Source organism: Lepisosteus platostomus, chromosome 12 (assembly GCF_059453375.1).
Source record: "Lepisosteus platostomus isolate fLepPlt1 chromosome 12, fLepPlt1.hap1, whole genome shotgun sequence".
In the NCBI taxonomy this organism is placed as follows: Eukaryota; Metazoa; Chordata; class Actinopteri; order Semionotiformes; family Lepisosteidae; genus Lepisosteus; species Lepisosteus platostomus.
Window position 1 is genome coordinate 42285853 of NC_142622.1, and position 26986 is coordinate 42312838.

General features: G+C 39.5%; 1 protein-coding gene across 1 annotated transcript; it reads right to left on the reverse strand.

Moving 5' to 3' along the window:
* Nucleotides 1-323: 323 nt before the first annotated feature.
* Nucleotides 324-22381, reverse strand: dpy19l1l (dpy-19-like 1, like (H. sapiens)). Its single transcript, XM_088602056.1, has 22 exons — nucleotides 21904-22381; nucleotides 19940-19964; nucleotides 19462-19549; nucleotides 17755-17892; nucleotides 16681-16801; nucleotides 15593-15686; nucleotides 15218-15275; nucleotides 14558-14649; nucleotides 14155-14254; nucleotides 13717-13794; nucleotides 12406-12492; nucleotides 12051-12110; nucleotides 11740-11820; nucleotides 10970-11071; nucleotides 10656-10727; nucleotides 9601-9680; nucleotides 9268-9292; nucleotides 8740-8859; nucleotides 8076-8250; nucleotides 6287-6386; nucleotides 5382-5507; nucleotides 324-4290 (listed from the first exon to the last, which is right to left on the reverse strand). The coding sequence occupies exons 1-22, from the start codon at nucleotides 22169-22171 to the stop codon at nucleotides 4122-4124; spliced, it is 2259 nt and encodes a 752-aa protein (XP_088458182.1). The 5' UTR covers nucleotides 22172-22381; the 3' UTR covers nucleotides 324-4121.
* Between the last annotated feature and the right edge of the window lie 4605 nt (nucleotides 22382-26986).

The following is a 26986-nucleotide window of genomic DNA, read 5'->3' on the forward strand; positions in this document are numbered from 1 at the left end:
ATTTGCTAGATTGTTTCTTTTCCTCTAAATGAGATCAAAGGGTAATACTGTGGTCCTTCTGCTTTATCATGGCTTTGCTTCACTCTCAATCTAAAAAAAGTTATACAGATATCTTAGATCTAGAAGAATGACTTGAAATATTTATCATGATGATGTCCTGTAACGCATCTGAGCTAAATAACTTTTTTCTGGCAAAATTCAAAACTTCAAAACTTCTCACTAGTGAACAGAGATTGGCGATCTTTTGCACGAGGTTATGCATTTTAAAATTAAGCAAACGTTATCCAGCACATTCCTGTATTGGAGGAAAAAACAACTCAATATGTAATAAAGAACATTTTATTTAAAAATACAGACAAAATAAGCATCATGAGCATAGAAAATTGAACAAAGTAGATTATATAATAAGTATAAACTGTAAATCCATACTGAAATGTATGATAATGCTGTTCTCATTTAAAAGATGCAACTAGTCCGCTTCACTAGGTCCATAACCTTTGCTGTGAGAAAATCCTTCATAGCACTGAGATTACTGTTCTGAACCAAAAAATGTATACAGTATTTCAATACCTCCTGCAGGTTTACACAGAGTAAAATAATAAAGAATTTCAATAAAACTGTTGCCCCCCCAAAAAAATCCTCTAAATTCGATGTTCTGTTTTACAAAAGAATACCCATGAAACATTAAGACTTTATCAAGCCACAGTTAAAACCAAAATGGCACTAGCATTATTTTTAAATGGCAGTTTAAAAATAATTTACATACACACCTTATAATTAAATTCAAACCTCCTTTCTCATTCAGCTGATCTAAAAAGTCTATGCCATATGCACTACACAAAGGGTGACAATCACAGCTGTTAAGACAGGTCAGGGTTTTAAAGTTATTCATAAACAGAAAATAAACTCAGATGCCAGTATAGTGTTTCACATTTACTGAACTGAACAACAGTTTCCATGTTAAGAAATATTTGCCACAAGAAAACACAAAAATAAAAATAAATATTCAATGCATCACAATGTCTTCATTGTCTTTTCAGAAGATCTATTTCTGAAGTTTGTATTTTTTCACCTTTTTAATAACTAACCATTCTGACTACACCAGATGAAAACTGTAATAAGGACAAGATGTGCACTTGGTCCGATACTCTGCATAAACAGTAATAATCTGACCAGTATTACTTATTTACTGCAAAAGTATAAGCATTTCATTGCACTTGTGCATATGACAAATAAATTGAACTGAACTTAACTGGTTACCAAGCAAAAGTGCAAACTGAGCAAATACTGGTCAAGTTAATCTCTTTCAGTTCAAGGGTAACCTTAAAAGTTCCTAAAGAGATTGTGTTATCGGTCATCCTAAGTGCAGAATTCCAACTGCTATTCCATGTAATTTATTAATTTAAAACCCTCGCAGAAACATTAAACCAATGTGTATAACACATCAAGATGCTGTGTTACTTCTCTATGCTTGGCTTTCTATTAGTGATCTTGAAACTCCCAGTGCTACTTCAGTGCAATTTCAAAGCAGGTCAAAACAACACTCCTCAAAACTAAGAATATTTGTTTTTGTTAACTATGTGTAAAAAACTGCAAGGAAACCTGTGACACTCAAGATTCCCAAATGCAAAATGAAGATAATATTAATATACGACTAGTTTCACAGACCAAAATTTAACATAAATGAATCTTTGTAATTGGTCGACCAGAATGTACTTAAAGAGTGACCTTAGCATTATAGGAACAGTAAATAACAATGCTACTGTAGATAACACAAAGTATCAAATTGAACTGTATTAAATAGCAATACGCAATGCTCCACAACAACTGACGTGAAAGCTAGAAAAAGATCAAATGTGAGTTTTTAAAATAAAGACTAACTTTATAAAATTCTAGAAGGACACTTCCTGAAATAGTTGAAAAAGACACCACACATTTATCTGAAGCTAGCAGTACTTATCTCCTGCCAAGTAGGTAGTGCAGCACAAGGTGATAGCTTATGTAGAAGGACTTCAAGAGTCCACAATGGCAATAGAAACTGACCAGATCCATTTTCATAATGGATATGACAGAAATAGAGAGCTATTTCTAGACACAAGGTACACCCTTGCCATTCCAAATACATTCACAGTTCCATGTTCTCATCAGTTTAAAAGATCATATGTATATTTAATATGCTTTCTAGGTAATGAAGGTAGTCTTCATGGAGATCGTCAGCTCATTTTTTATTTCCAGGATTCTCCGTTTTGGAGAATTTACCATACCCCTCGATCCCTAAGCCACGCCTGTAATGAGTGTCCCAATTTTGTTATATAAAAAACCTATTAAAGTAGCAAAAGAGCTTAGCAAATAACCTTATAATCCATCCAGTATACAAAGAATAAATGTATTCTAAAGTTTATAAATACTGAACAGGATATATTACAATACTTATAAAAACCAAGGGCACATTTATTTCCAAGTTTAATGGAATTTCTATAAAGTTATTGCTGTAATACAGGGATAGCCAAACCTGGTACTGGAGAGCTGGAACTGAACAGTTGTTTAGTTCAGTTTCTAGCAGGTAAATTGTTTAAAGACGTTCATTTACAGTAGAAATTGGAAATGAAACACTTGCAAAAACAAGACCCTTCCTGTCTCGAGTCATCCCCTTCAGATTTCGGTAAACTGCACTGTGATTCTCCCAAGACCAGGTTTGGAATAAACTGTTAAAATCTATTTCAGAAAAAATGTCTCTTTTGTATTTTCATTTTCTAAGCTTGTATATACCATACATTCATTTATAATTCTGTGTAACAATATCCAAACATGTACAGCAGGCTACAGCTGTGAATACTTTTAACAAGGCAACTGTGGATGGAGTCTTCTGGGGGTAACTACTAAGAAATATTACAATATATATATAAATATATTCAGTACGATTTTCACTCCTGCAGACACAGTAAGGTAAAAATGTTATACATTTATTGCTCCATGGTAGAGAGAGGTAATGTTTAGACCAAAGAAGTGTACTTTAGTCCCTGAATACAATTCCTAACACTTACAAATCCAGAGTATGAGGACTCATGTAGAACAGCTCCCCTCACACAAACACTTCTGTTTTAAATTGGTTCCTAGAGTGTGCCACAGGCAATAAGCACAACCGGACAGTACTAAACCTGAGGTCAAGTAACGTATGAATGGGTAATGATGACTGGAGTCTCTAGGACCTGTGTTCATGTAACTTACATGCATGACTGTCGTTGTTCAAAGTGGTTTTTCTCCAGACAAAATCCGTTATCTGATTTTTACAAGATAATCATAAAGGTTTAAACATGCATTTATAACAAGACACAACGCAGGTGTGACAAAGAAATTACTGCGACTACAGACATTCAGTGTTCCAGTGTCTTCCAACAAGGTACAGAAATGAAAACGTAAACCCTTGAAAACAACCGCTTTTAAAAACCAAACGTGGGGGTTATTGGTCAGCTTCAATATGGGAATGTGTGATATCTAAGCAAAAAGTCTCAATAGCAAAAATGACAAAAGAAAGGATTTCTGAGTTCTGAGCTGAACTGTAAATTTCCTGTACTGGTTGTTTGCCAGTGAATATGAACGTAACGGCAAGAAAAAAAAAGACAAGATATTTACTTTTTTGGTTTTGTGTTCTCTGCAATTGTTCGGGAACATGTGTCCGAATAAACACTTTCATGACTGCCCATATCGCAGAAGCCGTAGCATTTTTTTTTGTATTATTGCACAGCTTCACCTGAAGAAGCATTTTCTCAATTTTGTTATCAAAAATACAATCTAAATAGGTGACGTGCTTGTAGATGCTGTTCCCCGAATACCATAGACACCTTAAAAAATGACTAAGAGAGAATTTTGCGCCACACTGGACATGACTTTTTTTTCTACAACGGCACCTGAATATCAGCTATTAAAACCTGTCTACACAGTCAGCATACCCTGTTTGAAAACCTAAACAAAACACGAAAACATTGTAGACCTAAGGATTAATGAGCACTCCGGTTCCTGGTGAACAAACAAAGACGCATCCAATAAAAGTAACAGCAGACTTGCTGCAAGAGTGAATTCATTAATGCACCGAGCAAGACGTTTAAGCTTTTTGTCATTGGTTACCTATCTTTGGTAGTTTTAGAAACTTTGAGAACTTTATAAATATTATTCTGAAAGACCGTGATGAAGTGAGGTCTGGAATCCCTTCCTAGTAAAGTGCAGAGGGGTATCTTGCCGGCATTCCTGGGATCCTCCACATCCCAAATTTCCGGCATGCTGCAGCCCGGCCTACAAAACAGAGATGCATTTACAGCAGGTCTGAATAAAACAAAATCTGTCAAGTGTACTTAATGTACAGTAAATACAAAGTACAACTTTCAACACTGCAAGCACTATAAACCTTCTTCTGCTCTGTGCTGGTGTATCTGCTCAAGTTGCCTTTTCACTGGGATAGTGAAGAAGAAAACAAACTGAATTCGGATTCAGAACAGACTTCGGACACGCATCGTAAATCCGGCACATGGAAATCCTGCTCTGCACCGATTTATTTTACAGCCGTAACTGTGATAAATACTCAGATGTGAAATCATGCAGGGAAAAAAAAAAGAAGTAAAATCAGCCAGCGAAGCTATCCATGCCTTATGGTTTGTAACCTTATGCTTTAAATGAAGATTTGCGGTAATGAAGGGCGCACGTTCAATTTTGATACATCAATACCATTTGAGCATACCTGAACGCCCGTTTTTTTAAAAGACTTCATTTTAAAAACGATCCGTAATAATTTCAAGTGTGTAAGGGATTACTTTTAAACTAATGAGAAGGTAGGGGAAACCGCCTTTAAGAGGGAACATACTGAATTATTTTATGTAGTAACTAGACACCCCAGTATAATTATATAGTTAGTCCTCCCAATTTCCAGTTAATTTTAAAAAGCAGTCACGTCCACAAGTGAAATTTAATTAACGGATAACCTTTAAAAACTAACAACTATAGTCACACATAAAACAGAAGTTGGAAAAGAGGTCAATTTGAAAGACGTACAGTGATAGAAATAAAAGAGACATACTAAAATAACCATTAACGTTCAATTTTTTTTAACACAGGCATCTCCTTGCTTAAACTTGAGCCCTCTGTGCTGGCAGGAAAGCGCTGTTAGTTTTAAAATGTTATCAGCATATTGATTCTCTGAATGGTACGACTTACAACCTACAGTCTTACAGTTGCACCCTTTACATTAATGAACGCTGCCACAATACAGGAGTTGACACAGAAGTAAAACCGTTACAAAATGTAATGTTTACCAACACCCCACCTTAATATGGACTGTTCTAAAACTAGCACTTCTGTACAAGACATGCAGAGCGTTGAAGGCGTGTTACCTGGATCTCCTTGTACACCAGGAATCCTCCAAAATAAAATAGTCCACTCCAAGTTTCACTAAATTAGCCCTGACTTCTTCTGCAGGTTTTCGGCTGTACATTGCATATACCAGCTTTGTCCTTTGCCTGAAGAAGTCAAGAGATGCAGAAACAGAAAAAATAAATAAATTCCACGTGAACAGTGTAGTAAGGCAATAGGATTTTCTAAACAAACCTCCAATGGAACAAAAGCACTGAATGTTATTCGTTAAGTTTTAGAAACCGATAATTATTCATTTATGAAGGTTAGCATTAGGTGGTTTGCTAAAGCTTTGATTTTCATTGTAAAGTTTTTTAAATTAACAAGGCAAATACAATATCGCCTTTACAGAGGAAGGGTATCCAGTATTGCCGAGATTCAGTTCAAGTAGCAGCGAGGGCTTTTTTGAGCTCCAAAGCACTGGAATATGGTCAAAAGTATACGTGTACTGTACACTCTCTGCCCATTTACTGGACACGGGCCGTTATTCTGAGGGCAGTCTGTTGTCATGCTGTCCAGATCCATTATCCATTTATGGGACTTTGTCCATTCTTTGAGGGGGGAGTTCATTGCCTGTACAACAGATTTTGCCAGTTGTATCCAAGATCCATTCAAAGTAAGACCGTTAAAGACAGGACACACTGCATTCTTAGAAAACGTTATTTTACTACAGTTTTTCCTCAGCAATCCAGTGAAACATAAAAGACACTCCAAACTGGCATTTATTTTCAGGCGCACCAAGAAACACACATGCACACAAGAGCAGCAGAAGACATGGACTTTCAGGGGAATACGACGCTGGGGGTCAAGCTGTAAGGCAGTCTTTCATGAACGTCTAAGACAGGAACTCAGTCGACACAGAAGGCGTGATGGGCGATGCGTTTACCTCAGCCCTGCGTCTTCGTAGTGCGGGTGGTTCACGACCGGCCTCATGGCAGACAGCTTCACACTTGCCATCGTGGGCATGGCTCCAGCAAAGACTGCGTCTGAAAGCACTCTCACAGTTACTCGCGCCAGAACATGAGCTTCACAGCTGCGAGGCACCAAGTTAGCATCCCCGATCTCCTTTTTTTATCCCTTTCTCCTTCCCCCCCCTCCTTTTCTGGGAGATTGCCAGGATACATTTCACTTGCTAGAATATTGTTCTATTAATCATCATTTGTAATTCAACAAAATAGGACATATTTTTCAAGGCACTGTGTACCAACGTTCACAGGCGATGCCAAAATTAAACGTTTCCTCTTTGTAGGGCACAGAACCACATCAACCTTTAGCTTTGACAGCAACTCAGAAACCTTATAAAGTTCTCTCGATTGTCTAATTGAGGAAGACAGCATACTTTTAGAATAAAGGAGGTGGAATATGGCATTTAACTGCAGAGGGTGAATCAGTAACACCTTATGTGAAGATCTAATCCTGCAGCCTGACAACTAGTAAGTGGCTGGGTCAACTGCTATTCAATTAATTTGGCCTAGATTTACATAGGAAATTCGCCAGGAAGTGTAGGGAGCAAATTTGTTTTCCAGCAACGCTGCATTTTCGATGTGGTAGAGTCTGAAAACGTGAGCTGTTGGGGCCTTCTGGAGCATGCTAACTTGGTTTCCTATTCTGTAATTTTAGTAACAATGAGATTCATGCGGTCATAAGGGAAATACAAAAGAACTGTCTTTACTGAAGCTTCTGACTGTCCCCCGCAGAATACAGGAGTTATTCTGCAGAGCTGCAATTTACATAAACACTTCCAATTAAGCTTGAAACAGCATCTGCAATGTCTTGTTTCATAATAGCATGGTATTAAAATGCCAGTTGGAGGTACTGGTTTGTACAAATCTGCAGAAATTGGCACGCTGATCTGGCAGCAACACTATCCATGTTGCTAGATCCCTGCACATACCACTGAAAAAGCTCAAGAGGCATAAATACAGTCGAGTCTGGAGTATGATTTTGTCCAGATGAAAATAAATTCTTTGAGGTTAAACACCTGCCAGATCTCCACCATCCAGCATACCGACTTACGCTAAAAACTATACTAATGAACATGCTTGCAAGTGGAAGTTTAACTCCACGGAACAAATGTTTTATTTAATATTAACCTTACATTCCTGCATAAAATAAAAATGATGTGCAGCAATTACTGCAATATATTAATAAAATTATATTGCAGGAACTCATAGGCAGAATTTAAGTATTATTGCAGTATTAAAGGACTGCCATTTCTTTACTTTTCCAAGTCCACATGTTGCTAATTTGGGCCACCATGTTTGCGAGTGGTTTTGAAGCAGAATGACGTGATTATTGGCAGGTTGCTGAACTTTGTGGAACAACAGTATTTCAGCTCTCCATCACAGGTACGTTGATGCGCAGCAAAAATTGAATCGTTTGCAGCTCTAATGAAGTAGTATCGTCCCCCACTATAGCGGATGACAACACTTCAAAAACAGAAATACCCAAACACATGAACTCCCCCTTTTCCTGTTTCAAAGAGGACACTGTCCACCAGCACGGAGAACTGTATAACGACATTTTAATTTGAGATTTTTAGAAACTTTAGATACACTTAGCTACAAAACTACCCAATGAGCAAGACTGCCTGAATACGCCCCCTCTTTCCTGCATCTCCACCTCTTCCATCACACAATGACCTGGCATATAGCCCATGAACATTCGGCACTCACTTGACCTGCTGTTCGCTTTAATCCACTCCAGCAGCTCTTCCTGGGGCAGGTTGCTGAATTCTCCCATGATGCTCCACTGGCTCTGCAGGTTGGCCACCCCTTGAACAGCCATAATGGAAAAAATCCCAAAGACCAGCAGCTGGTGCCGGTACTTCTGTCCTGCCCAGCTGAAAAGCTGAAACGATAAAAAATGCCATCAGTGGGAAAAAAAAAAGAAGTAAAAAAAAAAAACAGTTCCCCCCCCACACTTTCCTTCAAATAAAATAAGTTAATAAAGTCATACACGTTAAAAGCAATTTAATTTCCTTTAAATTGTTTGGCCGAGGAAAGAGCCAAACAGAAATCTTCTAACTGTACTGCTGATTCTGAGGAAAACTTTGATCTGATTCTATAGATAAGAGCTATCTGGCATTGAATGCCTTTACCTCAATGCCAACCTCTATTAAACATGAAATGAAGAAATAACTAGAAGTTTATATTTCTCATGTCAAAATAAATGAATGTTTTAGGTTAAGAGTTTTTACACGTAGATTTTAAGGGTATGTAATTTTGTTGCAAACATATGGTGTGTCGTTCTCTACCCTAAACTGAACTTGAACAGTTACTTGCTCAAACACAAGTGATTAAAATACGAAGAATCTGAATGTAGTAATTCATTACTTACCTGTCGTGAACAGATTAACGAGGCCATTATACACATATGAGGTGTGAGGAACAGTTTTAACCTCATAATTAGGATTGCAAGCACAGTGAATGCAATTAGCTGTAAGAGATGGTAAACCATCTAAAAAAAAGAAGAAAACAATCATTAACAGGTAATAAGCTCAATGACTGAGCACATGTTTCTGTAAGCGTTTTAATTGCCAAAATTAAAATGACAACTCACTAAGATTCTCAAATCAGGCATATTGCCTATTGTCTAAAAGAAAATCACTCAAAGAATAACTCTTGGACTGACCAGGAGTTTATTCAAGTAATCATCAGGGTAAAGCAGGCCAAAAAGGCTGTAAAACATTATGACCACAAATGTCTGTGCTTAATTTTTCCATCTCTAAATATAAGCATGAATGATTCCATACAGAAATTAAAGATAATGTGGATGTACATCAGTGGGGACCACTCACGAGGCACTGGACAAACGTCAAACTATCACAACAAATAATGTAGCTTCAATGACATATGAATGTCTTACCTCTCCATTTGGAATTTGTGCAGTCCTGAAATAAGAAGCAGAGACTACAATGATTTCACACAGGAAGAAAAGCATCATCTCTTCAACATGCAGGATTCAATCTTTAAATAATTTCTGGTTTTAGATTAATATAAAAATGAAATTTACCTGAATAAAGTTTCGAAAAGAACAGTCTGAAATATGAAAGACCAAAGCTCACCTTATGAAAACTTTAGACGGGAATCTTTTCATCAATACCCCACGTTTGTTAATCTATAACCAGTTGAAAGCTTTTTAAAAAAAAAACTAACAACAACAATAGTCAAAAAGGGAGGTTGTAAAAAAGCTCCTTACTGATCAGCACTCTGCAGATTCATAGTCTCAGGTCGTTCAGTCTTCTGTTGTCCCAAAAACTTCCAAACTTGTTTTACCGTCTGTAAAATTAAACAATCGATAATTATAAAACATATTCTGTACAACAGATGTATACATTGCAGGGCACAGTTTTTAGTTATCCCCTTTTCTCTTTTTATTGCCCAATTCTTATAAAAATGAACCGGAGAGCAGTTATTCTCTGCCCATCCCCTCGAGCCTTCAGTTGAGGGGCTGTTGATCACCTCACTGCGGCAGCTCGCGCTGCGTCACAGAAGAGCCGTTGACACTTCCTCCGGGATGTATACCTGTCAACCCTCCCACTTCTTCAGTGTCCGCGTCCACACGATCCAGCGCGCGGAAAAAGGACTACAGCAGGCTCGGCCTCGGCCCGACAGCCTTCACCCAGCAGGTTTTCTAGGCGGCTGGGCCGGTTTGGTCTTGATCACTTAAGTAAATACGTTTGTGTGAATCCCGCCATTTAGGGACCAGTGAAAACGAAGATGGCGACGCCTTTCAGCTCTCAAAGGCCGCAGCTGGCAGGTCCAGACTTACAGTAAATGGACCAACTTACTAAATGAATCAATCACTTTTGTGTTGTAAGTCTTAACAACCCGATGATTTAAGAGTGACTTTGAAAACTGGAATGTGGCTCTCCACTTCTTATCCACTTTCTTCAAGCATGAGAAGAAAAGCAGAGGCTACAAACATCACCACCTCACGTGCGACTTCATTGGACAAATGAAGTCTTCAATATCCGAGATGGGATGAAAATTTAGAAACGTTCTGCTTCAGGACAGGGGTCGCCCAGCCTTGAAGCCCCAGCAGAGGGACAGGTACGGTTCTCATTGTCTTTTCCACCCCTGTGCCGGTTACATCCCAAAACTTCCCACGTTAAACGTTTCATGGAAGTGCCTTCCGAGACTAAACAAAAACTGAAAAAAATATGTCATCTTGATGCCATGCATTAGAAAAACAAAACGCACAACAAAGCATGTGTTTTGAAAAATAATAGCAACAATAACTATGAAACTTACATTTCCAGTAATTACAGCGAAGACTAAAAGGTTTACTGGGAACAGCAATGTTTTTATATACCGCAGTGGAGTCTGAAAAGAGAGGAACATTAAGAGCCTTTGACAAGAAAAACAGTATGGCCCAGATAAATCACAAAGAACATTTTTCATGCATTGCCATTTTTTATCATGAATGGGTTTGAAAAACATGGTAAATTACAAATAATTTTGTAATAAAATACCATAGATAAATACAGATGTTATTTAGAAATAGTCATGCGTAATTTCTCAAATATCGAAGCTATAAAAGGAATGATAAATATAAAGTTACACACCTCCTTTTCCATGAAGTCAAATTCAGCTGCACAGGTGTACATCATTGTGTCAAAATCTTTATAACTGGTAAACTTTGATTTGATCAGACTACTTATGTGTGCCTGAAGAGAAAAAGACACCATAAAAAAAACCATTAAGAATTTAAGAAATATTAAGAAAGAATATTAAGCGCAAGGAAAATTGGGATAGGCATCTAGCAAAAACAACATTCATAAGGCTTTGATGCTGAACATCCTGCTAGCGATGCAGGGAGAGCTGTACCACTGATATTCCGAGATCCTCTCTGGTTTTGAAACTCAACCAAACATCCGATAAATACAAACAGCTCAAATATCAATTCATTTATTCATTTCAAGATGTCTGAAGTACACCGGTTTCTCCCAGTGCACCCATGTCTGCTGGATTAAATTAAGTATTTTTTCCACATTTCTAATGATCAGGGCTGAAGTCTTAATGGAGGTCTAGCTTTTAACTGCTGAAAGACAACAGTAGTTGGTTGGGCAAGGTGGAACTGGAGAGCAAGCAGAGAGTTTTCAACAAAACTTTGTTTCATAATGGAAAGTGTAATTAAATTAAAAGGCTATTTTCTTTACAATACATCTAGACACAAAGCACTGACAACTGTAACCCAAAAGGGTAAAAGAGGAGTGACTTAACTTTTTACCACTGAACTCGGCCATTGTTTTGCAGCTTATACTGAAATGCTCCGGAGGATTATTGTGTTTTTTACATTGGGCTTGTAAGTCTATAGAAGTCTATGCTGTCTTACGTCATCAGCAGCTCCAAGAACTGCAGAAGCCAGACTCTTCAAAATCACCGTCGATATAAACCAGCCAAGACCTTCAGCCACCTGAGAATTAAAAGATAACTTATAAGCATATATCTATCTAAAATTAATTAAAACTTCAAATCTTGGCAATGCAAACTGACAATAATACTGACAAATCTTATTCTTTAGCCAAAAGCTTTGGCTTTACTGTTCTGTACTATGTCAGTTTAAATAACATTGGAAATGATTAAACAATTTCAACACGATTCATCTTTTTAGGATATTTTGTTACGGCACGCCGTAGAACTTACCCATGTGGCAATTCCTGGTTTGCAGTATTGAGAAATTTCTTTTTTGAGTGCAACAACACCCTGGAATAAAGAAGCTTATATTAACGGCAGAATATTTTAAAAAGGAATAACACGTTGTATATACACACACATGCATGTGTAACGCATCCTCACTGAAACAAACGCAGTGTTGTCGAAGCCTTTTCTACTTTCGAAGTCACACGGGCTTGTAACAGCACATGGATAAGTAGAACCAAAAAAAAACTGCTGGGTGAAGTTAGTGACTGCTGGGTCTGGGCTTGTTGGGGGGGGGCGATAAGTACGAGGTAAACCGGAACAGATGTTCTCACAGTAACACTTGACAGTGCCCACTCACCCAAATCGATACCAGCGAAGATGCATAAAAAGAGGTGAGAAGCATGGAATTTCCAAACATCAAAACAAAGCAAGCCAACAGCGAAACCTGGAAAGTAGAAAAAAAAAACGCAGTTAAAAAGCGTGATTTTAGGTACTTTTGTTGGCAGTGGTCTCTCTGCTAATATTGTCGGTACAAACTTGTTGTTTTTTTTTCTGGAAGGGGAGACAGCTGTTAAGAAAATCATTTGAAGGGGTTGGGTAGGTCCTGCTATTGCTTTTTCATCTGTTTGGCTGAGATATTTTCATGACATCTTGCTTTTGGAAAGACCCACAACTCAATTGTACTACGCAGCTGCTGCCACGATGTCAGCCTGAGACGCTGCTATCGATACAGAAATGTGCTTGTGCAATGTTCTGTAAAGGTCTGGTTTAGAGTCCTTTGTTGTACTAGGTACAGCACTATTTTGTGACGTTTCCTTCATGCTCTGCTTTTTTGTCACATATTTGCAGGGGTGAGGTCTAAATTGAAAATTAAAAGCAATAATTCACAAAAAACACATACTTTGTATTTATACCACTGCTCCGTTTCTACATCTTGCTAGTAAAATAAGCAAAAAATCATCTGTCGTAGAGCCAAAATAAGTCTTTAAGCTTTTATTTTTGCGTCCATATTTCATATGAATTTAACAACACCGAAAAGACTGAACCTGACCTAGGGCACTATGATCTAATGAGCAAAACATTCCAAGATAAACAGATGATGCACTTATATAAATTCACACTGCAGTTTGGATCGTTTCCCGTCTTTAAATTGCAAATATAAAATTTCAAAAATAAAAAAAAAAAGATTTATAGCCATCAGTCTATTCTAAATGCTAAGAATAAGTATGTTTTAACGTCTAATAACTTCACGCCCAAGTACATTTGTAAAATACTTCAATTATTAATAAGGTTACTTAAATAATTAAAACAAATGATTCAAATTTCCCACATCCCTTCCTATTTCCTCAGCAAATCAGCCCTTAGCACTTAGCCTTATGCCCACACAGATGAATATCCAGCCCAGATGCAGAAAGGCCTAGATTTTTCACTCAAGACACTCTCTCTATCCGTATAGTCTTGGGTTCCTAAAATCCTGACTGAGGACAAAAAAGAAAACTACCAGCTAAAAATCTGACAGAATGAACCTGTAATGTTCAGGCATACTTTAACTACCTAAGAATGCTCAGGTTGGATTTCTTCTTAAATATTTTAAACAACTGCAATAAAATAAGCAGCTAAATTAGACACAGCACTGTTATAAATGTGAGTAGGAGGAGGAACATAATACCATGTGGGTAAGCAAGAGAGACTGCAGCTTTGAAGAGACCAGATAGCCCATGATGTAGGACGCAAATAAAGAAGCAATCTGAAATGACAACAGGACATAAACGTAATCTAACAGAATTACTTTAAACACATAATTTCACCCATCAAACCTTGAATATGAAGTGCGATTTAACATGTTATTTTAAGACTCAAGTGTACTGTCTTCAGATGTGAAGTACTTTTGCAAGTTAGTTTTTAACAGACCTGCGTGTTGTAAACAGGTTTTGCATAGAACAATTTTCATATTTTTGCATCGACATTTTGAAAACAACATACTGCATCTACATTACCCATCACCACAGCTTTATTTTACTCTTCCAAAACTTCCTAGAACACTGTCCACCTTAAAAGACAGGCTAGAAGTGCAAGCCCTCTTCACACAGCCCTCTCGAGTTCTTACCTGAGTCAGCAGGACAAACTGAGCAAACTGCCAGGGGAGCATGAATAAGACATTCGAAACACCAAGTGCGACAAAAGATTTTTTTCCTGGTTTAGGAGTCCTAAAGAGGGTGAGAAGGGGAAAAAAAAAAAGATTCAAGTCTTGAAAAGCCCAGTTTGAGAAGCTGCCCCGAAGAATGTAGCTAAACTGCTGCCCTAATGACTCGGATGTATGCGGACCATTTGAATCGTGAGCCGACTGTAACGTAACCAGGAGCAAACACTGGCTATGATCTATGACGGGGCCAGCACTAGTCCGTAAAAGAGGAGAAAGAAGAAAGCACACTGTGGGAGACGTCCTGCTGAAATACAACGAGCTCGGAGGAGGGCGTGAACCCCAGCGGGTTCGGGACAGTGAGACGCACCTGAGAATGTGTGTCAGCAGCAGCATCTGGAGAACCAGGAAGGGGTAGGAGAAGCTCTCACGCAGGGGGGGCGTCCACATGACCCGGGTGCTCTGAGGGGGGGGGGACACACAGTGGAAGGTGTGAGCACAGTCTGTATCCGAAAACACGACAGCGCCGAGCGAGGGGTTGAGCTCAAACAGTCCCATCATGCAGCTTCACTAGACCAGAGAACCGGAGAAAAAAAACTTTTGGTAGATCATTTTAAGACCTACTGTACCAAGATGGTTCGGAAATCATCAATGCTTCCGCTTTTGGCTGTTTTACAATTATTCTTAGTTCTCTGCCGGTTATAATGACACACTCCTTTTACTACGTAGTGCACCATTTAGGATTTGTTTGTCAAAAGCAATCTAATTTAGACTGTACGTTTTTATGTACAGTATTTGATCTTTGTAGTCGTAGAAGTCAGTAAGAAGACGTTTAGATAAAGAATAATTAGCAAATGACCCACACAAATAAGCACACCCTACTTGGGATAACTCTGGAAAGTCTGTAAAGAAAACGGTACTTGAGCAAAATTTCCACTCTGTTCTTAGTGAAGAAGATTAATGAGGACCAACAATGGGGGTGTTTAGCTTCAACTGATCAGAGACCCCCCTATCTTCTGGTTAAACGTACCTCTCCGTGGTTAAAAAAGAAACACAGGACTGTAACGACACCACCGAGTCTGCTTCCACTGAAGGGGAAAAAAAAAGGAAAGATGAACAGCTATCTGGTTAAGAACATACATTACAAAGAAGAAAAACAACTCAGCCAAACCTGAGCAAAAAAAAAACAACAACAATAAGAAAACAGCATTAAAAATGACACTTTATATTTTCAACTCTCATCTGAATAAACTTTGTAAAAAGGTCATTTGGAATAATTTTCAAAACTACCTTTAACATAAAACCTCTCTCTCCTTGCTTTATAGATATCTTAAAGCAGATCTCACTTAGCTTCTAAAAAGACATTTCAAATAAATTGTTTATTTGACTGGGAAAATGTCCCTACCTCAGATATGTGCCGTAGATGAAAAATAAACTCATCATCACTCCATTTAGTACAAACACAAATGTAACATAGAAATAAGCCGGATCTCCCAAACCTATAAGTCAAAAGGAACATAAACAGAGAAGTGACGTTTTAGTGAAATTTCCCGCTAAGCCCCCTTCCCTAAAATAATACCATTAATTTTAGACATAATTCACATGGTGTAGAGTGCTGACAAACTTGCCGCTTTGTCACAGATCCTACTTCTGATAGTCATATCATTTTTGAATATCAGAAAACTCATTTTTATCATCAGTTTTTGAAAAATGGAAAAATTTCACTTTCAGACGCAATTAATCCACAGGGCAATCAACTTTATAACACTGACAATTCATAGACCTATGTTTTATTATTTTTTATTTTCAAGTTTTGAAGTATTGGAATACTATTATTCTGATGGTATTACAAGAACAGAAACATGGTGCAATTAAGTATTGCTTCACATCATTAGATCATTGACTCGGCAACCACTTTTTTTTACATATTTTTCTTTACCATAGCCTTGCACGTACAGCACAGCTCTGCTAATGTTATACATTCTTTCACGTGTCTTTGTGCGAGCAAAAATGAACAAAAACTTTCAGAAGAAATGACGGCATTATGGTATACTTTTTCATCTAAAACAAACATTCAAAACAGTTATTGAACATTGGAAAAGCTAGTACTGGGCAACTGTTACATACCTAAAACAAGAAATTGAACATCAATGTTCATGCAATTACTGCATGAACTGCTCACAAAATGTTTCTCAAAAAGTCTTATCCTCAAAATAAAATTTGTAGATGTTTGCACACAAAAACAAACAAGATAAAAAATTTAACTATTTCATATCCAAATTTAAAAGCCACATCTAATCAGCTTCATTATGATTTAAATGAAGCTGATTTAATATTGAGCATTTTCCTCTATAGATTTATTAAGAATTTATACATTATTTCCAAACAAATAAAGCTCATTTTGATAAAAGCAGCACTCATTATTACCCTTCTAGTATATTTAAAGAAATGCGATTTAGCTCTAAAATTAAAAAAAAAAAGCCATGTATTTACCTTCACAGCTCTCTACAGGATTCAGTCCCTCTCCTCTGTTGACTGTCCAACAGATTTTAGTTGGAAAACCAAAGAAATCCATTGTGCCTGTGTAAATCCTGTACCAGCTGGCCAAGACCACCTGCAAGAAAAAAAAGAACACACACACAAAGTCCCATTAAAGTGTGAATAAAGTACTTAAGTACACAGGACTTCTACCAAGTATAATTCCCGAGTTATAAAATAAATGAACTGTTTCAGTAAAAGACACATAAGCTTGTTATAACAATCTGTAGGACTGCAAAAGAAACCTTTTGTTCTCTTTTTTACACACTTCAGTAAACAGTGAAAGTATAAGCTCATATTTAAGACCAAAGAGCTTCTGGTTGTGCTCCTAATCAAGATCCTTGCACTGGGTGGTTGCTTTACAGTCAAGGAGCTGCAGGGCTCTGAACCTTCCCTCAACAGAAGAAACGTTACAACTTTTCTTTGACAACTCAATGAAACAAAGCCTCCCCTCTTAATTATACATCACGTTAGTACAGCTTATGTAAAACACTGAAAATAATGAGCCACATGAATCCAATTTATATTACTGTACTATACAGTATTGTATTGCCCGGACTGTCTTTTAGTGACAAGTCTTCCAATGCTGTTCTTTCAGCATGTTCACTGCTTACACCGCGTCTGTTCGATTGTTATAGACCACCGCTGGCTTTACTGGGAAGAGCCAATCACAGACAGGCAAATGGATCCATCTTCCTCACTTCTTAAATAGATACCAGACAACTCAGTTCAACACTGGATGCTGTCTTCATACATTCTGGCCAAGGTTCGGAGTTACATATTTCCCCTCAGTTGAAACAGAGATCATTTAATGACTCAGTAAATTAACAGCATTCCTTTTGATGTCATGTCTAAACAGCAAGTGCCTTCCAACAGATGGAGTCCAGAATATAGATCTAAAAACAAAGCCTCAGTTCAAGAGATGATCTAATCACCAATATCTAAAACAGTTTAAGGGAGCAACCAGGCAATATATGTTCTTAAACAAAGACTACGCTTTAACAAAAACCTTGCGAGTGAGCGACTCACCTCAGGGAACAGGTTGAACCTCTTCAGGGTGTTTATAACAAGAGGGAACTCTGTGAGCCTGTCGTTCATTATCATATACAGACCACTGAGGAATGAAGGTGCCTCAATAATAATCTTAAAATATGAATAATAAAGCCCCTGTAATGAAAAAAGTGAGATATTTCAAAGATGAAAATGAGACTTCTTTTAATGTGTGGCAGGAAAAGAATATGAATAATTGGATCATTGTGCAGGTCAGGGTGCAGACTTTATTTATTATGTTTCTTCTTGTACTGGACTCTTAAGTATGACATTAATAAAAAGAAGCAACTTGCTACATCCTACTTTGTGTGAGGTACAAAGAAACCAAAACTACACAAATCTGACTACATAACCTACTCTTTGCTGATGCCTTTATTCAAACTTCACCATTTACATATTACTGAGGAAACGTAAATCCCCATTCTCACAAAAAAGTGACTCTGTTCAGAAAAATGTAAATCTGATATATTACAGCAGACACTCAGTTTAACAGACTAGGGGGTGTGTTATTGCCGAATGACTGTTAAATCATGAAATACGTTTTTCACCCCAAAACACACTGTTATATGAGAAAACATATATCCAGAAAGGACATAGATTTATAGTATGTATATTTATACGTATAGTACATATATTTAATATATTGTTTAACAACTACAATTAACATAGTTCCTAAGTCACTGTTTATCCTCCATATACAGTACCAGCTCTTTATTTCACGTGACGTGAATACGCATCCATTAATCTTATAACTACTCTTTCCAATTCAGGGCTGTGAAGGAGTTGCAGCCTCTTCCCAGCAACCAGCGGGCACAAGGCTGTGTAACACTGGATGGGACGCCAGTCCAACGCAGGGCGCACACAGACACAAACCCACACACGTTTCCCAGAAGCCAATTCACCTACCAGTGTGTATGTGGACTACGGCGTAAACACAGGGAGAACGTGCCGTTCCAACTCCGCGCAGACAGCACCAGGATCCCGAACTGAAGCCAGGGCCTCCGTACAATGCTAACTACTGTCCCCCTGTGCCACCTTGGCATAAAGACACCGTCTAAAATTCACCGAGGCGAATCTGCCCCCCGCAGGGCCATTTTCAACCTACGTTGTATTTAATTGGACCTTGTTTTATTATTTGTGCCGTTTAAGACTTTTAGCTTTGTTTGCAGTTTGTTAGGATCCCAGTGTGTTTTAAGAGCGATTGTTTTGACGAAAAATTCGCCGCAGCATACAAAACATCCACAACGAGCAATCTGCCTACCCCTCTACCCACTGCACTACATTTTGTCCGTTATTGCAGGGAAAATACGGTTATTTCTTATTTTTACAGAAAATAATCTGCTTTAGCAACATTTTGCCCATTAAAGCCAAAGTCTCTTAAATTGAAGTTTAAGCCGGGGGTTTGCACTGTACTGCACAGTATACGCTACAAGACCTAACAACTGTGGAATAAGTGACTCCTCTCTCCAGATAAGAACTGTCTATAAATGAGAGGTCAGTCGCCTCATCCAGCTGGCTTGGTTTCAAACAAGAACTTCCTGTTCTAGTTTCAGCTTCACTTCCGTTTAGTTTCATTAATGCTTCATCAGCATAGAACAACACCGAAACAGGCCGGACAATGGTAAGAGTGTAATAAACAATGCTAATGGTGGGAAACGTAAATGAATTCAAATGTTATTTTCTTACCATTTCTGTACGAAATGCCATTTCCTTTTCCAAGGTGGAAAGATGTGAAAAATGTCTGTCATTTTCAAAGAGATTTGAAATATGGTACCTGCCCAGAAAATTAAGAGACAATGAGACTCACAGAGCTTATAGAATACGGTCAAAAGCTGCGAGAACACATTCACAGTTGCAGAGTACAGGGTTATTACAAAAAGCCGCGAACTTACGATTTTGCATTGCAATTATTAATCATTGTATTTCGCCTGGGTCAAATGAAATCACCCCAAATGCCACTTGCAACTGATGCAGGTTGATATAAAATATACTTGTGATGGACAAGTTAAAATAAACCTCCAGCAAGATAATTTGTTAAGATGCAAGTCCAGAAAAATGTAGCAGAATGCAAAATATGTGCAAAAACACTAAAGTCCTTGAATTAATGTTATCCAGTTTGCAATACTTAACGGGTACATAACAAACATGACAGTGAAGTACTTACCAGTGCAGAATGCCAGCCACAGCAGCTACAAGAAAAAGAAAAAAAGGCATCTGATAAAAGATTCAGTACATTTTTATTTCAGATATTCTATATCTTCAGATATTCGCACAGAGAAGCAACCTGGGAGCCAGGCAGCAATGCTAACCACTGCGACACTGTGATGCACCATTTTTAATGCAAGCAAAAAAAAAAATAATGAGATAAAAATCAGAAATGATAAAGCCACATGAGGTAAAAAAAAATCAAGGAGGGTTCTCATGAACCCATGATTACCACACACCTATGTACTTACTTATTTTTATTCACACACCTATGTATTTATGTTTATTTATCTTGCTTGTCTTTTGTTTTATAACTATTCTGATGTCTGTTTTGCTTGTCTTGGGCTGGACTGGTGTAACACATCAATTTCCCTACGGGATTAATAAAGTATTATCCATCTATGAGCCACCGAAGCAACGCAACATTTTAAAAAATCTGTGTGTGCCTTGTCAATTCGTCACGGGGAAGAAAGGCTATGGGTTTCTGCAAAGCTACAATGATGCCCGACATGAATCGACTTAACGAATTCCACACCTGAAAAAGGATAAGAAAAGTGTCGTTTAATATATATATGTTCTATTGATGCATAGTAAAAAAAGGAACAAGGAGAGGCTGCACTTTATCAACTTAATGCCTCTGTACCTCCTGTATATACCAATATAAACTGTACATCTAGATCTCTCCATGCTGACTTTCTGTTTTTCTTTTTTTTCCCCCACCATATTCTGCAGGTTTGGATGGATTTTTGTATTATTATTATCGACAAGTGGACCTAAAACTCTTCTACAGGCTACCCCTACGCTGCCTGGACTAAATTCAGGGTCAGGGCTCTGTGAGGAACTGTGGTTTTGATCACCATGTGCTGCTCTTCTGAGAGACGGTTATGTAAATAAGCGAAGTAGTTTTCTCATCCGGGCGAGTACACTGTGATCTTCGCTGTCCGACTGCCTTTTCTTGCAAGGAAAAAAATAAATGAAAGGTTTTATCGCGCTAGCTGTGCCAAGCAAGTGAATTGGATAGTTAACGATCAAGACATCTTTGCAAAATTACACGGCATACCATGTGCTATTTCATTGCTTTAGTAACGTAATGATTGCGCACAGTTTGGTGACGTGTTTGCTCTTGGCTGAAGCTGCTACACATTGAAAACTACAGCAAACGTCACAAACGGTCAACACGTTCAGATTTTGCATGACTTTTTTTTATCTCAGCCTTTAAAGGCTTAGGATAAATGCTCAAATCAAGAATGCCGGAAATAATATGGTATCTCTGAACTATCTACTGCCTCACCAGGTTTAAGGAACCGAAAAACAGGAAATTGTTGCTGCGGTATAATGGATACAGGGCTGAAATCATAATGGCAATAATCGCTGGGACGGGTGTCAAACAAGAAATAAAAGCACCAACCACGGTGCTCTCCCTGATTTAAATGTCCAGAGGTTGAGGGTAATGAGGGTCGTGTCACTGTCAGCACTGAGACCCTGTGTCTCCCGAGCAGGCGCTCCGTGCAATATCCACACTCAGCCAGCCTTCGTTCAGACACTGTGTCCACGACCACTCGAGACCGAGCTTGCCTTTTGAGCTGTGCTTTCTCACTTGAAACGGCCGGCTATTCCGCTGTTAACAAAGTATCAAAGCTACTCTCCCCCACACACACACGGCGTTAGCTACCTAGGTATTTGTTTTCTTCCCAAAACAAAAAAGGCGCATTCGTCTACGGTACAATGCACACTTTTCGACAATCCTGCAAAAAAAAACTCCGCCGTGCACCTTCAAAAAGAAGCAGCTAGCACGGAAGGAGAGGAGGTTTTTTTTTTTTTTTTGGGCGAGCTGAGAATGCAAACCTCATTCCCCCCTCCGAAACGACTTCTTCCATCCCCCAGTGCCGCCTCCTCCTCCTCCTCCCGGGGCGACCCCCTTACCTAAAACCAGAGCGCTCCCCATCTTGAGGAAAGCGGGCACGGTCAGGCCCAGCCGGCTGCCGATGCGGGCGGGCACGGAGAGCAGCAGTCTGCCCCTGCCCGGCGCCAGGCTGCCGGGCGCAGGAGCCGTCTTGCCCTCCCTGCCTGCCCGCCTGCCCGCCGCCTTCCCGCTGGCCGGGGCGGCCGGCGCCTGCGAACTTCTCTCCCGGTCGGACGCGCTCGGCTCCCTGCACCCCTGCCGCCGCGTCTTCACCACCATGCTCTTCATCGCCAGGAAGCGGTGCACCGAGCGGACGGGTGGAGGGGGGGGGAGAAAACAAATGATGAGAAGCGGCTGAACTCGGGAGGAGAAGGAAACGAGTGCCTGATTTATTACCCCGTTTCGGGACGCGTTCAGCAGCGCCGCTTTGCTTGTTGGACCACCTCGTCCCTCCTTGCGGGGAGGGAGGAGGAGGGAGGGGGTGCTCGCCCCCTTCTGGGGCTGCTGCGGTACTGCAGGCGCTGGTCACCATGGAGACCCATCTGTTGCGTTTAAAGGCCCAGCGCCCCTCGGATGGGGGTGCCAGGCACACACGCCGCTGGAGAAACACAAGGTTGCAAAGAGGCAGTCGTCAGTGGCCCAGTGGTTTCAGGGATCTCAGGCAGGCCGTGGTAGCGGGCTTCCGAAAAATGGCTGGGTGGCTGGTCCCATAGCTCTCCACTTCCACTTGGCGTAAAAAAAAAAAAGTGCTTTCGTGCACTTGCGGGTAGTTTCCACTTGCGCCCTCCGGCTCATGGTTCAGGAGACGTCCACTCTCTGGACTGTGTCAACGCCCCATGAAGATTTTAAACACTGCTATTATAGTCCCTTTTTTTTCAGTTTTCAAAGCTTAGCAAATGAAGTTCGGTGCCTTCAGAATGGGCCGGACGTCCCCTCAAGCCCAGTAAGGGATTTCCCTGGGCTGAGCGCAGAGCAGCCCGATATTTTTATAACCTGGTGACCTGAATTGTACACGCTATTGCTAATGAAGTCAACTAGTGCATGGCAGACTTTTAACATAACACGCCCTTGGTTTGAATGTTATGCATTTAGCTACATATCCAGACGTTTTGTTTGCCTTCTGAATTGTTCTCTCATGCTGTCTACAGAAGACGTAAATGATGCGCAAACACGTAAATCTTTTCTAAGGTTCTCCCTAAAGCGCTGCGTTTCCAATATTGTATTTATAGCTCATATTGTTTTGCCACCTTTTTGTAATACTCTGGACTGGTCTACATTAGAAGTCATCTACCAGGTGATGGCCCAGTTTTGAATTTTATTTATTCAATCTCCTTTGCTGCTGCTACGGCATTTGCCAATTTCTTCTCTTTTCAGCATGAAATAAACCTATTTCTGCAAAGGAACAAGTAATAGGTTTATTCCATGCTGAAAAAAAGAAGAAAACACAACGTTTCGCCCGTGGAGCCTTCTTCAGGTGTCTTCTTCTCCCCACTACTGAAGAAGGCTCCACGGCCGAAACGTTGTGTTTTCTTTCTTCTTTTTTTCAGCATGGAATAAACCTATTACTCGTTCCTTTGCAGCCTACGCATGCTGACGCAGCTCCCCACCTGAATTACTAAACCTATTACTTGTTCCTTTTAAAAAAGTATGTCTGTTTGACTGCATTTCTACAGATATCCCACTAGGCGCCGCTCAAGCCTAATGAGTCCCTAAACAACTACTGTAAGTAGCAAAGATTTCACTGTGTTCTGTATGAAATGGGAAAGTTCCGCTCTTTCAAAAGCTGAGTTTTGTTTGTAACAGTTGATATACTTTTCAAGCACACTAAAAGACAAACCTTTCCGAATAAATGTAAGCAAGAATTATTACGGGTGATGGGTTTGGGTTAGTTTATTGCAGCTTTGACTAGTAGTGTGAGAAGTTCAGCTTCACTCCTAACGGAAGTTTGACTAATATTTGTTTATATGAGATTATAGCCAATATTCCTACTAGCGTTGTGTCAATTACTCCAGCTTTGGAATATGCGTTCACTTTAAAATGTAAAGAATTCATAATCAGCAAATGAATGTGTGCGAAAACCTGATATTTCAATTCTAGAGTGCAATGAGTTGAGCAAACGACATAACACGCCGAAGCCAGTTTTGAAGTCCTTTTTCTCGCAAATGATATTGTCGAATGTCTATAATGGCTGAAGTGCTTTGACCACAATCATTCGCATTCTTACAGGTGATTTTCGTCATATTGCTGAAGTTTTACAGATTTCCAGAGTGGCAGAGTGAGCTGAATTGTCAAAACTATTGTGAAAACTGCAGGAGTGTTCTCGCTCTTGCCGTGATATCTTCATTAGGCGTCACAGTTGAAATTAACATTAAAGATTGTTTGTTGACTCAAACTTAAACTTATTTACTGTACATCTGAAGAAATAAATACAGCAGCAGAATATCAGAGGTATAAGGATTTTGGTGCAGCTCCTTATACTGTACGCCCCTTCTGTTGATGAAGAACTGTTAAAAGACTTAAAGTCATTAAAGTAACCTCTTGTTCTTGGATCTTTCTTCTTTTGTAAAATCTATGAGATACATACAAATACCCCTCATTCTGGCTGCTTGCCTGTCCCTCAAGTATCAATCCATGAATTTGGCGTGGCGCTGAAATTATTTTGAAGTCTGGTTTCCTTGCAAACATTTAATGATCTGCTGTCCGTACTGTACATTTGCAAAAGATGATTTGGATACCTCCGCTTTTAAATGGCCTTGATGTTTTGGGTGTCTATATCTTGTTTTCAGATCAACCCAGATTCCCAAGGCAGTGGAAAGTATCACAATCCTGAGGGATGAAAGTGCTATGGACAGTAAATGCGAGAAGGATTTGTTCTTTTCGTTTAAAAGCAGCAGGACAAAACTGATGGCTTTGCCTGAATTCCAGATGACAGCAGAGGTCACTGTGGCACCGAAAAACTTCTCCACATGGAGCTTGTTTCATCTTCCCTCTGCAATACACAGCTATGTTGCTGCTAATATTGGAATTTATCACAGGTTACAGTTTCAATATAAATTTAAAGTTCCGGGCAGATATGCAATCAAGACTCTTTTGCCTTCCTATACACCATTCCCACAGCTGACCAGCAGAAGAACAGCATCCGTATTTGAAGCTATCTGGAGCAGCTGGAAGAGTGGTGCAGTACATCCTGAGCTCATTTCCAGCCTCGGGCACCTTCTGCATCGAGTTTGCATGTTCTCCCCTTGACCTCTCAGGTTGTTGCTGGGTGCTCCGGTTTCCTAGACATGTTAATGGGCGCACCCCAAAAAAACTGTCCATCTTATACAATATGTCTCCTCTACTTTGCCCCTATTATCAGCCAGTTTAGGCTCCAGCTCAAACAGTTATGGTCTAAACAGGTATGGGAAAGCGATAGGTGACCAGGGCTGGGGTTCACTCATGCAAAAGGAAGCCTATCCCCTCATCTCAAGGAGAGCAAGTTAAAGAGATCAACTGTGGGAGACAAATCAAAAGGAAAACTGCCTTAAATCTGGGTCAGGGACCAAAACAGACGATCAGAAACATTCTGTCATGGGGGAGTGTATACGTTCACTTGGCAGAGTCAGATAAGTAGTGCATTTTGGGATTGTATGACCACTCTTCCCCAAACACGGCTTTTTCTCCGAACCGCACAGTGGACTCTTCCCACCAGCCTGCACTTGATCTCCTTTTCTTCTGCCCCAGAATCACAACACAATGAAGAGTCAAGGGCGAGAGGGAGAGGGAGAGCATGAGAAATCCGTTCCGATTCTGTGAGATTTGGAGTTTGCGTTTCCCTTCTTGTTTTGGGAAAAAAAGAAGCGAAGTAAAGAGAAGTGATTTCAGCCGAGCCGAAGTTAAGATTTCGGGCTTGTGCGCCCTGGGGTTGTGTGAGGGTTTAATGTGGTGTGGAGAGAGGAGACGACTGTGCTGTGGCCCTCAAGGGCTGAGACACTCTCACACAAGCGTGTCTCCAACCCCCTGCTCTCCCCTCTGCTCCCTGACCGTGAGGGGACAGAGAGCATGTGACCTCCACCAAGTACGATATATCATGTACCATAACACAAAGTATCGTGCAAACGTTACAAAGAGCTGTTTCATGTGCAATGTGCACCCATGCCCTGTGTGGCAATCAATACGTAAGAAAGCAGAGTCTGATTTGTTTTAAAACTGAAGGAATGCCACTATAAATCAATTTTAGGTGAAAACTGGACCGCCATAAGGGAATTTCTCAGATCTAATTTAGCAGAACTTTCAGGCAATTGAAGAACAGACATTATCTAATGGCCTGGAAGCTCATGCTAAAACTTCTATTCCACTCAGAGTCTGGATGTGTTTATAGTGACAGAAGAATTATAAGCCCAAAATTTATCTATTACTGTGGATGAATGTGGGCGTATAGTATTGACAAATATATATATATAAATGTTGAACGCACTGTTATATTTTAACTGAGCTGTTCAACTGGGGATTGATGTGTCTTTGCCAAGTTTTGAGCGGGCTATTCACAAACCAGCTTAAGCACAAAATGTGAGAAGTGTGCCTCACATTGCTGCAGGGTATTAGTTAACATGTCAGTAAAATAAGTGAAAATGAAAATTTTGTGAATTCTCACTATTGTGATCATCTGCTAAGTTTCACAATATATACTTTTTTTGTTAACAATTGACAGAAATTTGATTTCTGGTTACGTTCAAGGTATAGGAGAATATACTTTTTGACTTTAGATGTACGTGCATGGACTGTTGAAGATACAATGATATTTTTCTGCCTAGAACAAAGACCTACAGTAGTAACAATCTGAGTCAAACCTTTCAAAAGGGATAAAGAAATGTGACCACACCTTTTCTTCAATCTTGATAAAGGCTCTTTTCAGAAGGGTTAAACGGACATCAAGCAGAGAGAATTTCATGGCATCGTTGTACACCAAAACGTGTTGTGGGGACTGGGTCCTTCAGAGCATTCAAGAAGACTCTTCCTTGCAGTTCTTGAACTATTAAAATGAGTCAGAGGAGCAAGAAGGCTTATTCTGATTTATACCCTTTCCAGTGCACTTAAAATATAACACCGTGAGATTTGTTTCTT

What these genes read in the sequence shown, in the direction of transcription:
- dpy19l1l (XM_088602056.1), bottom strand. Translation starts at nt 22,171, where the DNA reads ATGAAGAGCATGGTGGTGAAGACGCGGCGGCAGGGGTGCAGGGAGCCG. An exon ending in CTGCTGACACACATTCTCAG is followed by an intron (nt 14,255 to 14,557) that starts GTGCGTCTCACT and finishes CACCCTCTTTAG; the next exon opens with GACTCCTAAACCAGGAAAAA. An exon ending in CTTCGCTGGTATCGATTTGG is followed by an intron (nt 12,111 to 12,405) that starts GTGAGTGGGCAC and finishes TCTTTATTCCAG; the next exon opens with GGTGTTGTTGCACTCAAAAA.